General features: G+C 35.0%; 1 protein-coding gene and 1 pseudogene across 8 annotated transcripts in view; one reads left to right on the top strand and one right to left on the bottom strand.

The window, feature by feature from the left end:
* BRWD3 (bromodomain and WD repeat domain containing 3) overlaps positions 1 to 17,058 on the bottom strand; it is a 156,926-nt gene that overhangs the window by 21,858 nt on the left and 118,010 nt on the right. For all 8 annotated transcript variants that reach the window (XM_086389869.1, XM_086389871.1, XM_086389868.1 and 5 more), the window contains 10 exons: positions 14,619 to 14,743; positions 12,330 to 12,412; positions 11,184 to 11,295; positions 10,162 to 10,223; positions 9,903 to 10,058; positions 9,101 to 9,221; positions 7,910 to 8,035; positions 7,749 to 7,827; positions 2,984 to 3,040; positions 872 to 1,012 (listed from right to left, as the gene is read on the bottom strand). In XM_086389869.1, the coding sequence (XP_086245995.1) occupies positions 872 to 1,012; positions 2,984 to 3,040; positions 7,749 to 7,827; positions 7,910 to 8,035; positions 9,101 to 9,221; positions 9,903 to 10,058; positions 10,162 to 10,223; positions 11,184 to 11,295; positions 12,330 to 12,412; positions 14,619 to 14,743 (1,062 nt within the window). The remainder of the gene's footprint in view (positions 1 to 871; positions 1,013 to 2,983; positions 3,041 to 7,748; positions 7,828 to 7,909; positions 8,036 to 9,100; positions 9,222 to 9,902; positions 10,059 to 10,161; positions 10,224 to 11,183; positions 11,296 to 12,329; positions 12,413 to 14,618; positions 14,744 to 17,058) is intronic.
* Positions 15,325 to 16,851, top strand: LOC147340698 (tubulin alpha-1C chain-like; annotated as a pseudogene).

Here is a 17,058-nt window from a genome sequence, read left to right on the forward strand (position 1 = left end):
AAAAGATATATTGTGTTTCAAGACTACCACAACAAAATATCAAAATTTATAATACAATTATGATCTAATGCACAAAGATCCATAAATTGGAATGTTTTTACTGACTATAATTTAAGATGAAGGAGGAATTCTACATTCACCATTCTCTATTATGAAAAACACAGGACTAATTTATTCTACCTAAATCCACTACAAAAAACAAATCAAGCTTTGTTGAACATAATTTTGATCCTTATTTGAATGACATTTTCCCCCAACAGAAACCAGTGTATATGGAGAAAATACTGATGCTTGCTAATTTCAGAGGATGGTCTGATGGTATTTCTGAAATATTGCTGTTATCATTTTTCTGAAAAACTTAAAACAGATTTGCTATCTGTAATAAAGGTTATTCAACATATAAATAGATACACTTCTAGAAAAGGTATCCTATAATTTAAAGATCTCACTCTTTTATCTTTGAAGAAAAGTAATATGGTATACTGGTTATTCAATAAGTGACCATATTGAATAACATGTTTTTTTACAAATTAAATAAGGCCGACATATGTTATGAATGGACTCTAGTATGTAGGAGTGTATTAGAAGTTAGCAAAAAGCATTAAATAAATATCCAAAATAAAAGCAGGAAGGAAATGCAAAGATATTTAGATTAAAATTTGGTTTACAACTGTGTATTTATACACAAAGTACGGCAGCCGTTTTAAAAAGTCAGGACTAATCACACTATTCACTTTCACAATTCAGAGATGCACTAATAAAGAAGGAAGGAAAGAAGAAAGGGGAGGAAGAGCTCTTAACTAGACCTTAGCATAGTCATTTATGGGAAATTAAAATACATATTGGTAATTATTTAAATAACTATGCTTACTGGGTAGGAAAGAGGATCAGATGGTTGTCGAAATGGCTCTGAGTCTTCACGTTCATAAATGAGGCCCAATAGTTCTTTGCACTGTTTTCTCCAAGCATCAGGATTAAACCTTAAAGACTGTCTTCTGCCTCGGCATTTGACCTGTAGATTTTTAAAGAATTATATTTAAAAGCTCTTTCCTTAAGTCTTTATTGATTTTTCTCCTGTCTTCCTAATGTTAATATATCTATATAAGATAGAGCACCTGATAGGGGCTACATGGGGTCTCATTGATAAGATGGCTCATTATGTTGACTTCGCAAACAAAGAATAAATCACAGTGATCTGTGAGACTGACCAAATTTCCCAAATGGCATCCTGTTATCTCACTGGTGCCTATTTTCTCAAAGCTGCGAGACCACCAGATTCTAGACCTCCAGCTATGTGACCATCCCTTCAGAGAATTTTTCTTTGGTGGACTCCATCAGAAAGGGAGAATGCTGGTTCTCCTTAAGAGCCAGTCACCCTCTCTTTTCTCTCTAATAAATTTCCTTTTCTTGCCTGACTGCCTGGCTCAGTCTCTTTTTGTCTGCACTCGCCTTATAGCATCCATTTAAAAGTTTCTTAGTTTTGATTAAATATCATTCCCCCTTGCAAAAATATAAACAAAAACTAGATTATTATATTCACAGAAACAGCAAGAACACTAGTATTCTGAATTCTCATTTTGAGAAAATCCAAATCTTAAATTAAACACAGAGGAACAAATTTTTCCTGAACAAGGGCAATAATTTTAACACCTTAATCTTTGCTGGTAGTTAAGAATATTTGACAATGGCACCATAATTTTCTCAAAATAACACTTGAACAATATGTATATTTTTAAAGTAAATTCTTTGTCATCAGAATATACTCTGCTGCTGCTGCTAAGTCGCTTCGGGCATGTCTGACTTTGTGCGACCCCATAGACAGCAGCCCACTAGGCTCCTCTGTCCCTGGGATTCTCCAGGCAAGAATACTGGAGTCAGTTGCCATTTCCTTCTCCAATGCATGAAAGTGAAAAGTGAAAGTGAAGTCGCTCAGTCGTGCCTGACTCAGCGACTCCATGGACTGCAGCCTACCAGGCTTCTCTGTCCATGGGATTTTCCAGGCAAGAGTACTGGAGTGGGGTGCCATTGACTTCTCCAGAATATACTCTAGCCTTTACTATTCTGATGTCTTTTGTATACATTCTCTTTCAGTATTTGAAAGGAAATATTTTCCTTATATATAACAAATGTTTGTCTAATTATCATAGAGTAGAAATGTGCAGAACAGAGTTAACATAAAAGACCTGAAGCTATCTTTAACAGGCCTTGCTTCTCAGGTTAGCCCTTGATTGATGTCTAGGAACTTGGGACTTGAACTCTTTCTTAAATGATAAAAGTAGTTTACTCTGCCCAAGTTAGTACAAACAATGTTATTTGTGCTGAATATCCACTTTCCTGTAAATTTCCAGTGCTTTCCTGCTTTCTGAGAGTCTGGAATCTTGGCATGGACTAGTCAGATGAGGTAGACATAACAAGTTCCCAATAAATTCTTTGGGAACTGAGTCTCTAGTCACTCACATATTGCTACATTTTCATTGTGGGGAAAGAGCGTACTCTGTGTGGCCTTTCAGAGGAGAGAGAGTGCATAAGGAAACCTGAACATAGATTCCTCCAGGCTCTGCCAGTATCTTTTTTTCTGTGTTTCAGCTTTGTATGTTTACTTTGTCACTGTCATAAACCTTAGCAATGAGTTAACAAATATACATAGGGCTTCCCTGGTGGTTCAGTGATAAAGAATCCACCTGCCAACAGAAGAGACAAGGGCTTGATTGCTGGGTTGAGAAGATCACCTGGAAAAGGAAATGGCAACCCACTCCAGTATTCTTGCTTGGGAAATCCCATTGATAGAGGAGTCCGTCAGGCTAGAGTTCATGGGGTCGCAAAGACTCAGACACAACTTGGTAACTAAACAACAGCAACAAGTATATATACTAAGTTCTATAAGTCTTTCTAGCAACTCTCCAAATTTGTGGAGTTGGTCTTAGGGATCCTTGATGCAGGAAGCTTGAATTTTTTCTTATTAACAGTTCATTTATCCACTCACCCTTCTTCCAGATGAAGTACCAGGTCCATCTGAATCTAAATCAACCATTTCTGTATCCTAAAATTAAAAGGGAAGAGTGGGAGAGATATTGTTATATTTAGTCTTATAAACTAGATAAACATTTACAAAGAAACGGCAAATACAATCATAATTAACTGCCTCATTGAAGCAGGCAGCAGAACAGAGGTGGGAGAAAGATTCACTCTAAACTTCAGCTGCATGCTATAATCTTTTGCTACTTCAAGAAACAAACCTCTTTTCTATAGGGAAAATAAGAATATGTATTAAAAAATAAGATTCAGTGAAGTATCACCCCAAGGGATAGTTTTTTAATACAAAGAGACAAGTCCCACACACCACTACTAATCTGGTGATGGTGAAGCACATAGGTAATGCCTGCTGCTGCTAAGTCACTTCAGTCGTGTCCGACTCTGTGCAACCCCACAGACAGCAGCCCACCAGGCTCCCCTGTCCCTGGGATTCTCCAGGCAAGAACACTGGAGTGGGTTGCCATTTCCTTCTCCAATGCATGAAAGTAAAAAGTGAAAGTCAAGTCGCTCAGTCATGTCCAACTCATAGCGACCCCATGGACTGCAGCCTACCAGGCTCCTCCGTCCATGGGAGTTTCCAGGCAAGAGTACTGGAGTGGGTCACCAGTGCCTTCTCCATAGGTAATGCCTAGGAGAATCTAAAACAATGCTACAAATACGTTTATCTACAAAACAGAAATAGAGCTATAGGTGTAGAAAATAAACTTATGGTTACCAGGGGTAAAGGGATGGGATAAATTGGAAGATTGGGATTAACATATACATACTACTATATACATAATAAATAACTAATAAGGATCTACTGTATAGCACAGGGAACTCTATTCAATACTCTGAAATGGCCTATATGGGAATATAATCTAAAAAGAGTGGGTCTATATATATATGTACAACAGATTTACTTTGTTGTATACCTGAAACTAATACAACACTGTAAATCAACTATACCTTAATGAATTTTTTTTTTCAAAAAGAAGAGAAGTAGCTCACAAGCCATTAGTTTCCCTTTCTGAAGTTGCTGAATTACATTTTAGTTTAATTTTCTATTCTAAACCAGAATGCTACTCTGAGGAGAGCAATATCCATCCATGATATAAACTCTCAATAAAATAGGTATAGAGGGACTGTATCTCAACATAAAAAAAGGCCATATAGGAAAAACTCACAACTAATTTATGGTCAATTGTAAAAAGCTGAAAACTTTTCCTCTAAGATAAGGAACAAGACACGAATACTCACTCTTTTATTTTATTTAACATAGTATTGAAAGTCTTAGCTGGAAAAATTAGTCAAGAAAAACAAAAAAATTTAAATCAAAAAGGAAAAATTGATAGTGTCTCTATTAGCAGATGACATGATATTACATATAGAAAAGTCTAAATACTCCACCATAAAACTGTTAGAACTAATCAACAAATTCAGTAAAATTGCAGGATATAAAACCATCATACAAAAATAAGTTATGTTTCTGTACACTAACAGTGGACGATCAGAAAGAAAAATTAAGAAAACAATGCCATTTATACTTACATCAAAAAGAATAAAATACTAGGAATAAATTTAACCAAGGAGTTGAAAGATCTGTACACTGAAAACTATAAGACATTGATGAAATAGAATATACAAATAAATGGAAAGATATCATATGCCACAGATATGAAAAATTAATGCTGTTAAAACATTTGTACTATTTAAAGCAATATACAGATTCAATGCAAGCCCTACCAAAATCCCAACAGTACTTTTTGCATAAGTAGAAAAACAATCTTAAAACTCATATACAACCACAAAAAAGAATTCTAATAACCATCTTGAGAAAGAATAAAGTTGGAGGCATCACACTTCCTGATACCAAACTGTATTACAAAGTTATTATAATCAAAATGTATGGTATTGACATAAAATATATAGATCAAGGGAACAGAAAGTACAGAGAAATAAACCATGCATATTGGTCGATTAATTTACAACAGAGGAACCAAGAATATAAAATGAAGAAAGGATAATTTCATCAATAAATTGTGCTGGAAAAACTGGAAAAAAAATCCACCTGCAAAAGAATGAAACTGGACCCCATCTTACACCATACATTAAACACAACTCAAAATGGATTAAAGACTTGGATATAAGACATGAAACCATAAAACTCCTAAAAGAAAACACAGGGGTAAGCTGCTTGACACTGGCCTTGGCAATGATTTTTTTTGGATGTAACAAAATTCAAAAGTCATAAAAGGCAACAAAAGCAAAAAATAAAAAATTGGGACTACATCAAACTACAAAGCTCTTCACAGCAAACAGTAACCATCAACAAAATTAAGGCAATATACCAAATGGGATAAAATATTTGCAAATCATATACAGGGAGTTAATACCTAAAATATATAAACAACTTGATAGCAGGAGAACACATAACCTAATGAAACATGTACAGAGAAACTGAATAGACATTTTTACAAAGGAGATATCCAAATGGCCAATAGGTACCTGAAAAGGTACTCAGTATCTCTGATCATCAGGGAAAAGCAAATAAAAACCACAATGAAATATCACCTCTCACCTATTAGAATGGTTATTATCAGAAAGACAAAGAAATAAGAAGTGTTGACGAGGATGTGGAGAAGAGAGCCTTTGTGCACTGTTGGTGGGAATATAAATTGGTACAGCCACTATGGAAAACAATATGGTAGTTCCTCAAAAAATTAAAAATAGAACTATTAACACCATATGATCCAGCAATTTCACTTCTGTAAATAATACTGCTACTGCTACTGCTAAGTCACTTCAGTCGTGTCCGACTCTGTGTGACCCCATAGATGGCAGCCCGCCAGGCTCCCCCGTCCCTGGGATTCTCCAGGCAAGAACACTGGAGTGGGTTGCCATTTCCTTCTCCAATGCATGAAAGTGAAAAGTGAAAGTCAAGTCGCTCAGTCATGTCCAACTCTTAGCGACCCCATGGACTGCAGCCTACCAGGCTCCTCTGCCCATGGGATTTTCCAGGCAAGAGTATTGGAGTGGGGTGCCATTGCCTTCTCTGCTGTAAATAACAAGATATCAAAGATATAAAGTTGCACTCCCATATTCACTGAAGCATTATTCACAATAGCCAAGATGTGGAAACAATCTAAGTGTCTGTCAACAGATAAACGGACAAAGAAAATATGGTGCATATATATATACACACACACACACACACACATATACACAATGGAATATTATTCAACCATAAGAAAGAAGGTAGTTCTGCCATTTGTGACAATGCAGATGGAACTTGAGGGCATTTTGTTAAGTGAACTAAGTCAGATAGAGAAAGACAAACACAGCATGGTATCACTTATATGTAATTTTTTTTTTAGGTCAAACTCAGAAACAGAATACAGAAATGTTGTTGGGTAGTGGACTGATGGTGGGAGGGGACAGGGAGAAGGTTGTAAACGGACACAAACTTCTAACTATAGGTTGAATAAAGGCTGAGAATATAAGGATCTAAGGTAAAACACGGTGACTCTAGTTGATAACACTGTATTGTATAACTGCAATTTGTTTAAAGCGTAGAACTTAAATGTTGGAAGGAAGGGAGAGAAAGAAAAAGAAAAAATAAGCTTGCTGAATTATATTTTACTTTACTTTCCTATTCTAATCCAAGTTATGTTATTTTGAGGAGAAATTCTTGCTACATCAAATTCTGAGTCAAAATGCATTTATACTAAAGGTTAGAGAAAATATCAGGTATAAGAATGATAAATTTTTTATTAGTTTCAGGAGGATAATATCTAATTGGCATATCTGAGTTGTCTTTAATATGTAAATAGCATTTAACTTCAATAATACTTAAAACATTTTACAGTCAAACACATTTTTGTGAAATTGAAAAACTATTAGAGATTTACCATTCTGAGAATTAACAGTACAGAAAATATAAACATGTAAAATACCTCTGTATAATCATACCCACTGCAATAAAATCCAGCATATTTGAGTCACTTATCCCTGGGATGAATTGTTTTCCATAAAATATTTTTGAATTGTCACTTTCCATTATTGTTTCAGCCTCTTAACCTGGTTTTTGCTTCTATCATAGCCTCTAGTCAAAAATAACTTAATATAAATTAGGGATATGACTGGGTGGGGAAATAAGACACATGAGGGTCTGCTGACAATACTAATTCACTTCATTAAGAAAAACTGGTTTATGTTTATAAATTTCCACAAAGGAAATCAAACAGCAATTCCATGAAACTACTAAAAATATAGACTTTCAAGTTTAAAATTATAAAATACTTTAATATTATATATATACATATATATATATACACACACATGTATATATATGTATGTAGTATAGAAAATTAATCCCTACTAAAATTCCCATCAACTAACCATTCTTTTAAAACACAGTTTAGTGCTTTGTCCTGTTTTCAAGGGCTGGAAAATAAAGTATTGATTTCTCAACACTGAAAACACTGTGTCCAAAGGGTGAATGGCCACCTCTCTCTGACCAAACACTGCAGCACCACTACATTTTTGGTATACACTATCTAAATATAGGTTAAAGAGCTTAATACAAAAAGATGCAGGTGTTCAGCGAGCTTTCAGAAATCAGATTCATTGCTAATACCCAGTTACAACACTTACGTATAATACCTAATGTACTTTAATGTACTTTAAATGACAGAAAAAGAATTAATGCCTACTGGTCATGCTGTGATTCTTACCTCCTCTGCATCAGTACTGTTTAGTTCTTCTGCTTTAATTTTATTGTAAGTATCCAGTATATCAGTACAGCTCTGATCCCTGAGAAACAAGTTAAAATATACTTCAATAAATTTTAAAAACTCAGAAGTCAGCCTCTATAGAAGATAAAACTGCTTCTTACCCAATAAATCGAAGTAAGACATCAGTTACAATTTTGGCTGCTTTAACTATAGGACTGTCTGGCTCATTGAAAGTCCTAGCATTATGCTCAATATAGCGTACTTCCCACATTAATGCTGATATTCTCCTATGAAAGCAAAAATACCCTGTTACTTTTGGTCGATACATTTAAAGTCTATTCTAGAATTAGACAATATAGAACAACTAGGCATTTAATCATGAAACGTCAAAGGTGTTCAAATATATGTTTGTGACTCAATATATCTGTGTGACTAATATGCACCAATAAAAGTATATAGTTACAGTATTTGAAGCACAGGCAAGAATTCAGAACCACTGGATTATAAACTTGGATATTAAAACCTGAAAGAGAACTGACCCATGACATTATGGGTAAATAATGATTTGACCAAATACAAAGAAACAAACAGAAACAAAGAGTGCTTTGATAAAGTCAACAAAAAAATGTTTAGTTTTCAGAGAAGACCAAAAATCAAGAAGCCAGGTTGTAGAAAAGAAGACATATTTTAATGTAGTTGCTGTTATAATAATACACTACTAAAGAAATTATAGGTAATGTTATAAGATACACCCACATGGTGTTATTTATAACAATTTCATGGAATAATTGTTGTTAGGATGCTGTAGACTTGAGGGTGAGAGAGAGAGAACAAAAGCTGCCCTCTACCGCCTCCCCATAATCACATAACTTCCAGCAAAACCAAAGAAAAAAATAACTTGATTTTTTTTTTCTTTACACATTTTGGAGCTGGTGATTAAATCTAATTAACTACTGCCTAATTTCCCAACAGGGGATTTAAAACATGCTCAAAGCTCTGGAGCACCATAATCATGATGAATCCACAAACCACTTAATCTGCCTTTAATAAACTAAGAGTTAACTGTAAAAAAAAAAAAAAAAAAGAGTTAACTGTAATTATTGTTTCATTTGTGACTTTTACTAGTCATAATTTTATCCCTGTCCATACTCCTTTTTACCCTGGAAGACTGAGAATCTCCTGAAGGAAAGGAAATCAATTGTTCCAAATTTTCAAAAGAAATTTTGAGGTGGGTCTTCCGAGTGGTTATTTTACACTATGAAAACAAAGATCTCAGTGTTTCGTCATGCAAAAACGAAAGCAAAAGACATAAAGCTATAAGCTTTATAGGAAATGGTAAAAACTAAACAAACCTGTAAAAGCGATTTTCAAGTCTCCGCCTGATGGTGTTGAGGTCAGTTGGATAAGCAACTACAGTACAATACAAGGGGTAGGCACTGAGATCCACTGGAACAGCAAAAGGGCTGGCAAAATCTACAATATTTACAAAATCAGAAAAGATAGTTATAAACAACACTAACATCTCATGTTAACAAACAAAAACCACATATAATCAGGAAGTGTGGGCAATATAAAACTATATTACTAAAATGAGATGATTAAATTATGCAAAAATTAGACCAATACTATTATAATGTTATTCTTTTTATTCGGACATATTATTTATGAATCATGCATGATACACTGGTTCAAATCAGATAAAAACAAGACAAAATTATTGGAGAACTGTTTTTAACTTCAAATTTATGTCTTTTCTGGATAAATGCCAAATGTCTCATGTGATATACTTCAGAAAATATAACTAGTCATGGAGTAAAACTGATTACTCCACACACAGTCTTTACCAAAAAAATCCATCCAAAGTTAGGCTTAGGGAATAGCTAGAGAGCCAAAATGACTCACAAAAGTAAAAGACACTTATATGTCTTCACTATTATAACCCCAGAACTGAAAAGGTTTGCAAGTCATTACTTTGACCAAACATATAAAAATATTATTAAAACTAGAATTCCTGTGCCTTTTGAGTTAGAAGTATATAGTGAAAAACTGCATTTCCTTTTACAGAACTTAAAATTCTGCTGGTTTTCCTTATTCCTTCTCATCTTCCTAATATTCTTTTCTCATCTTCTTAATATTCTTTCACATTCACCATACCCAGGGAAAGAAGGTGGTTGATTCCCTGAATAACTCGTTCACATTCCTCATCTCTGGAATGAGCCCCCCACTCTCCTTCCTGAGGTTTGTATAGCAAAGCAGTCAGTTCCTCCTGGGACACAGGAACACCAGCACCAACTTCATCTGGAAAGGCAGCTATGCATAAGGTGAAAAATCAGAAATAATTAGTTTTCAGAATAATGCTATTGCCATTCTTCTTTTAGAAAAATTATAATTCATTTTTTAAAAGCATATTTACTTCCTTCTGGAATTGGCTCCATATCCCAGGGGCTCATCTTTTCTCTTTCATTATTGTCCCAGCTATTAAAAAATAACAAGATACAAATCAAATTCACATGATACTTTTACATACTAGCATAATTTGGAGGACTTCTTCGGGGTGAAATCTGGAAAGGGGCAGTACAATTTCTTTAAAGTGTAACTGTGCTTATACAAAGATAATGATAACAACCCTCTAATACAGAAAACATGGTCCACTAATATGAAAGTTAGAGAGCCCTAAGCTTATTCTTAGTTCTGTTTTTTTGTTTTTTTTTTTTTTAATTCCAACCAAGCATACATTCATTGTTAAGCCAGGGTACAGAATAAAAAGTTCTCACTGGAAAATTCCTTTTAGGTTAAAAAATCAATTTAATATATCACTTATTTCTGTGAGACAACCTACTTTTTTCTATCAGGTTGACTATTATACCTTCTCCAAAAGTTTACTATTCCCTTTTGATCTACAATATGAAGACTAAAAGTCAATCTTCACAGAATAAACATATGTTTTATCATTCTTAAGAAGAAAGTTGTATTTATTAGGAATCTTACAACTCTGGTATTTCATGAAGAACAAAAGTAAATGTAGACAAATAGTATCAATATATCCAAAAGTAATGCACTCACCCTTGACTAGAACTTATACCATCAAATAAAAGACTATATAAATATTCACTATTATATTCCAGCTGAAACAATTACTTTAAACACTGAATTAATTTCAGTATTCTTTATGAAATAGTTGTAATTCTTATCTAAAGTAGAAATATTTAAGAGAAAACACAGGAATTAAGGAGGCAGAAATAAGTATTCAGTTTCTGCTTTGTTTTAGCATGCATATTGCACCAGAAAGTTTATCATCAAATTTCTTCCTTAAAAGTACTATGATTCCTTCCTTACAGGTACAGGTCTTATAAGACTAGGTAAGGCAGGGTTTATAGAAAGTCCATATAGTACTAAAGTATTTTATCAGGTGTAAAAGACCATAACTGTACTTACTGAACACTGTAACACTGGAAAGAACTATCAGGATACTCTGGTTGAAAAGGTTGCTGACTTTCCACAGTCCCAAACCACCAGGCATCATCTATTATACTGCGGAATCTATCACCTACAATGTTTTTAAAAAAATTCTTAAAAGAGTGCTCTTGAGAATAATTGCTATGTTCCCAGTCTAAACTATACATTTTGATGAATACAATAGCATCATTGTATCCAGTATTATTACAGATTTCAATCTGAGTATTCCATATTACTCTCTTCAAGGATTTTGATTTCCAAGTGCTAATAATTATTATGAAATAAAATCACAGATTACCATATATAATTTAACTTCTTTCAATTACTTGGAATCATCATTAGACAGTCTGCTTTTTGTACTGCACATATAATACCACAGTTGTTTCTTATTTTTTTTCCTTCCTCTTATTTTTTGTTTTACCATTTTGTTTCTAAAAATCTCTTCATACTAGTTTTGTGCCTCTAAATGGCTAAGGAATATAAAACCAACCATGTGGATAAAAATGTTTCTTTCACATTAGAAAAGATAGAAGATACTAATAGAAAAAAAAAAAAAAAACTACTAATAGCAGATAACTATACAGTGTTTGCTCTGTGGTACATTTTAAGTTCTTTCTACATATTATTTATCATTCGTATCAACCTTATAGGTATGTTCAGATGTGATTCCCATTTTACAGATAATGGAAGTGAGGCACAGAGAGGTTAAAATTGTGCCCAAGATTAAATAGCTAGAGAAGGTGGAAGGAATAGACAGGGAGACAACAGGAGGGGTAAAGAGAGAAAGGGAGAAAAAGGGAGAGAGGTGGAAGAGGCGAGAGAGAGAGTCAAAGCCACAATCAGTAAAGGTCTGTTAAGAGCCCAAGTGGTAAGTACTCCATGTGAAGGCAATGAAACTTCAGATTTTCATTTTAATTTAGATTTGTATTCTAATAGAATAGATAGTCACAGAGAAGGTTTTATAACACATACAAAGTACATAAAATCACCTAAACATAACTGAAAATAAAAATTTAATTTTTCTAATTTGGCTAACAGCTTTTTCAGTCTAAAGTTTCTCAATGTTAATTCAGTTTAAAAGTTACTCTGCTTCAAACAATATTTAAGTGGGAATTCTATATTTACCTATCTGCCAGTTCCTTTCTTTGGCTTCATTATAAAACTGATGTAGCACAAGGAAGTCAATGACATCTGGCATGTCATGATATCTGAAGAGAAAATAAAGTACATGTGATTCCGTATACAGATACAACAGTATATGTCACTTTCTAAATATCCAGGGATATATATGCTTAATGCGGAGCTATTGAGCAAACTGTTGCAAACCTCAAGGTCCTTACAAATGCTTTTAATTAAATTAAACCCCATGTGTTTGATCTGTTTGTCTTAAATATTTACTTATGACCTTAAATCACTAACTATATTACTTTTATCCTATCTTGTAAGACTGTTATTTCTTACATTATCCAATGTGTAAGTATATCTCCAACAAAACTAATGATGCCTAAATGTCTTGAGACAATTGATCATATACTGTGTTGGCCAAAATCCTCCTTTGGTTTTAAAGTAAAAATTAAAGGCCCATTTTTCATTTTCACCAAGAACTTTAAGTGTATCACCATTTTGTTCCACTACCTTCTGCCATTTTTCAGGCAAATTGATAATTCCATCTTCCCAAAACTTTTCATTTTTTTTGAACAAAAAAATGTTTCAGATGCCTTTTACGGTATTCCAGGGAACTGAAATATTTTCCATTCAGGTAATTTTGTAAAGACAGAAATAAATGGACATCTGAAGGTGCAATGTCTTGTGAACACAGTGGATGAATCAGAACTTTCCAGCGAAGCTGTTAACAGTTTTTGCCTGGTCATCAATGGAACATGTGGTCTTGAGTTATCCTGATGGAAAATTATGCATTTTCTGCTGACTAATTCTGGAAGCTTTTTGTCACGTGCTGCTTTCAGTTGGTCTAACTGGAAGTAGTACCTGTTGGAATTAATCAGTTGGTTTTCTGGAAGGAGCTCATAAGTCCCTTCCAATTCCACTATATGTACATAACCTTCTTTGGAATGAAGACCAGCCTTTGGTGCGGTTGTGTGATAGTTCATTTCACTTGCCCCATGATCTCTTCCATTCCACATTATTGTACAATATTCACTTTTCATCATCTGTCCCAATTTGTTTAAAAAACAGAGCATTTTTGCCTTGTTTCAGTAGAGAATCACACACAGAAGTACAGTTAAGAAGATTTTTTTCACTTATGTGGAACCCAAACATCAGAGTGATTAACATTACCAAGCTGGTGCAAACAATTTTCAACACTTGATTTGGATATTTTGAGAATGTCTGCTATTTCCTGTATGGTATAACTTTGATTGTTCTCAATTAATGTCTCAATTTGACCACTATCAACTTCAACTGGTCTAACTGACCACGGAGCATTGTCCAACAAGAAATCTTCAAAACAAAACTTCGCAAACCACATTTGATATGTTTGATCAGTCACAGCACCTTCTTCATATATTGCACAAATCATTTTTTTTGCCTTTCTTGAAACAATAAAGTATCATATGCCAAAAATGTTCCTCTTTTTCTTCCATCTTCAATATTATAATGGCTACACAAAAATTCATCAGTTTGATGTGTTTTTTTTTTTTTTTAATGCTCACTGATATGACAGCTGTCACAATACAACCTAACAAAACCATTCTGAATGAAGTTAAAGACAATGAGAGTCATATTATGGGAAAAACAAAAAAAAAACAAAAGAACTCTGGCTATGCCAATAAAAGAATCAAGTCATTAGCCACTGTAGTTGTTGACCTACAGTTCACCCTGAAAGGAATTCAAGATGAAGCATTCTGTGTTTTGAATATATGGACTCTTAGATAGTTAAGATGCATATGTAAGGAAGAATTTCAATGACCCTGGACTCTTGCATCTTTCCATATATAGAACACTAAAATCACTGAGATATTTGATCCTCGTGACTACCAATAACTAGCGAGATGTATGCTTGACTACATGTATTTCACAGCCAAAAAAATTTCAAATATACCCTGGCTCTGCCCCTGCTACCTCTTGAGAACATCTTGTCAGAGTTGTCTAAGGCTATCTCCCAGACTATAGTCCTCAGCAAGCTCCCAAATAAAACTGAAACCTATAGGTCTCATGCTGTATGTTTTTATTTCAGTTAATCTATCTATCTATCTATAGTATGCGTGCTAAGTCGCTTCAGTCATGTCCCACTCTTTGTGACCCTATTAAGTGGAAAAACAAAACAAGAATTAAACATTAAACCATGGTCTTTAAAACTCTAAAGCCCCTAGTGCTGTCATGTTTTCTTTACCATCAAGAATACACGTTAGGAATTAAAATACACACACACACACACGAGCCAGCATAGATACTCACTTAATGGAAAAAGATTCTCCAGTCATTTTGCCTGAAATGGGGTCCAGAAATGCAAGCTTCAAGCAGCATAGTGTAGGTGGTCCAATCTCATATTTGATTCCTACAATCTTAACAAACTCTTGTTCCTATTCATGAGAATACCAAAAAATTATTAATTTCAATATAAATAATTGCCTAATATTTGCATATTATTTTATTATTATTTGAACAATTTAAAAATTATCTGAAATGTATTGTAAATCAACTATACTCCATTAAATTTTTTAAATTATCTGATAAATTTTATTTTAAAATTATTAAATTTTAAAATTATCTGAATATCCACCAGATTTGAGGCATTCCACTAAGTGTTAAAGGTAATAAGACATGGCTCTTGACTCCTTAACAGCAATTTGTAGTTTAGTGCATGGCTCTAAACTGAGGATAAGCAGAAGAATCCCCTTGGTAATCTTTTTTAAAATTCATGTTCCTAAACCATACTACTATGGAACTGAGTTCACTATATCTAGGGTAAAGCTCAGTCATATGTATTTTGAACAAACTCCCCCAGGTTTTCCTCTGGAGAGTTAAGAAGTTTTCTGCTGGTTAAGAATCACTCCTCTAGTCACTACTTCTCCCTTGGACTCCTTGGTAGTCTGTTGGTGTGAAATCTTTGTGGCCTTCCCCTCACCTCCTCAAGTCCCACAGAACCCTACAAGTTTCATTCATGCGTGAGTACATCTTAATCCACATTAGCCAGGCTGTGGACAGACTGGCAGTGCCTAATGGGAGCTCTACTGCTTGGAACATGGCATTTTTGGCATATGATACTTTATTGTTTCAAGAAAGGCAAAAAAAATGATTTGTGCAATATATGAAGAAGGTGCTGTGACTGATCAAACATATCAAATGTGGTTTGCGAAGTTTTGTTTTGAAGATTTCTTGTTGGACAATGCTCCGTGGTCAGTTAGACCAGTTGAAGTTGATAGTGGTCAAATTGAGACATTAATTGAAATCACACAGGCTCAAGTGATAAGACCACTGGAGGAGGAAAAGACTCCTTCAACACCTTGTTCAGTGAGACAGACACTGGCAAGCATTTGCCCAGGGCAGTGTTTGTAGACCTGGAACCCACGATCACTGATGAAGTTGGTACTGGCACCTATCACCAGTTCCTCCACACAAAGAAGCTCATCAGGGCAAGGAAGATGCTGCCAATAATTATGTTCGCAGTCACTACATGATTGGCAAGAAGATCATTGACCTCGTCTTGTACTGAATTCAGAAACTGGCTGACCAATGCACAGGTCTTTAGGGCTTCTTGCTTTTCCACAGCTGTGGTGGGGGAACTGGTTCTGGGTTTACCTTCCTGCCATTGGAACATCTCTCTGTCAATTATGGCAAGAAGTCCATGCTGGAGTTCTCCATTTACCCAGCCCCCAGGTTTCCGCAGCTATAGTTCACTAACCCTACAACTCCACCCTCACCAACCACACCACCCTGGAGCACTCTGTATCTTCATGATAGACAATGAGGCTGTCTATGACATCTGTCATAGAAACCCCGATATTGAGTGCCCAATCTATACTAGTCTTAATTGTCTCATAAGCCAACAAGTAGTGTCTTCCATCATTAGTTCCCTGAGATCTGATGGAGCCCTGAATGTAGATCTGACAGAATTACAGACCAACCTGTAATTCTGTACAGTACCCTTTCCCTGCATCCACTTCTCTCTGGCCACATATGCTCCTGCCATCTCTGAGAAAGCCTAAAATGAACAGCTTTCTGTAGCAGAGATCACCAATGCTTGCTTTGAGCCAGCAAACCAGATGGTGAAATGTAACCCTCACCAAGGTAAATACATGGCTTGCTACCTGTTGTACTGTGGTGATATGATTCCAAAAGATATCAGTGCCACCACTGCCACAATCAAGACCAAGTGCAGCATCCAGTTTGTGGACCAGTGCCCCACGGGATTCAAAGTTGGCATTAATTACCAGTCTCCCACTGTGCTACCTGCTGGAGACCAAGCCAAAGCACAATGAGCTTTGAGCATGCTGAGGCCTAGGCTCACCTGGATCACAAATTTGACCTGATATATGCCAAGCTTGCCTTTGTTCACTGGTATGTGGGTGAGGACATGAAGAAAGAAGAGTTTTCTGAGGCCCATGAGGACATGGCTGCCTTTGAGAAGGATTATGAGGAGGTTGCAGTGCATAAGGCTGAGGGAGAGGATGAGGTTAGAAAATATTAACCTATTACAACTTTAAACTCTTGGGATTGTCTAATTTGTATTCTATGGAGCTGCCCATTGTGGCCCTATCTTGTCATAATATTAAATTCTATTGATAACTCTATTAAAAAAATCATTCCTCTAGCAGAAATACAGTCTGTAATTAGGCAGGTGGACATATTATGTATATGTTTGGGAAAAGGACTTACAATTTTGAGTGCTACAATA

Source organism: Bos grunniens, chromosome X (assembly GCF_055505025.1).
Source record: "Bos grunniens cultivar Pamir isolate PY7600 chromosome X, Bosgru_T2T1.0, whole genome shotgun sequence".
Taxonomy (NCBI): domain Eukaryota; kingdom Metazoa; phylum Chordata; class Mammalia; order Artiodactyla; family Bovidae; genus Bos; species Bos grunniens.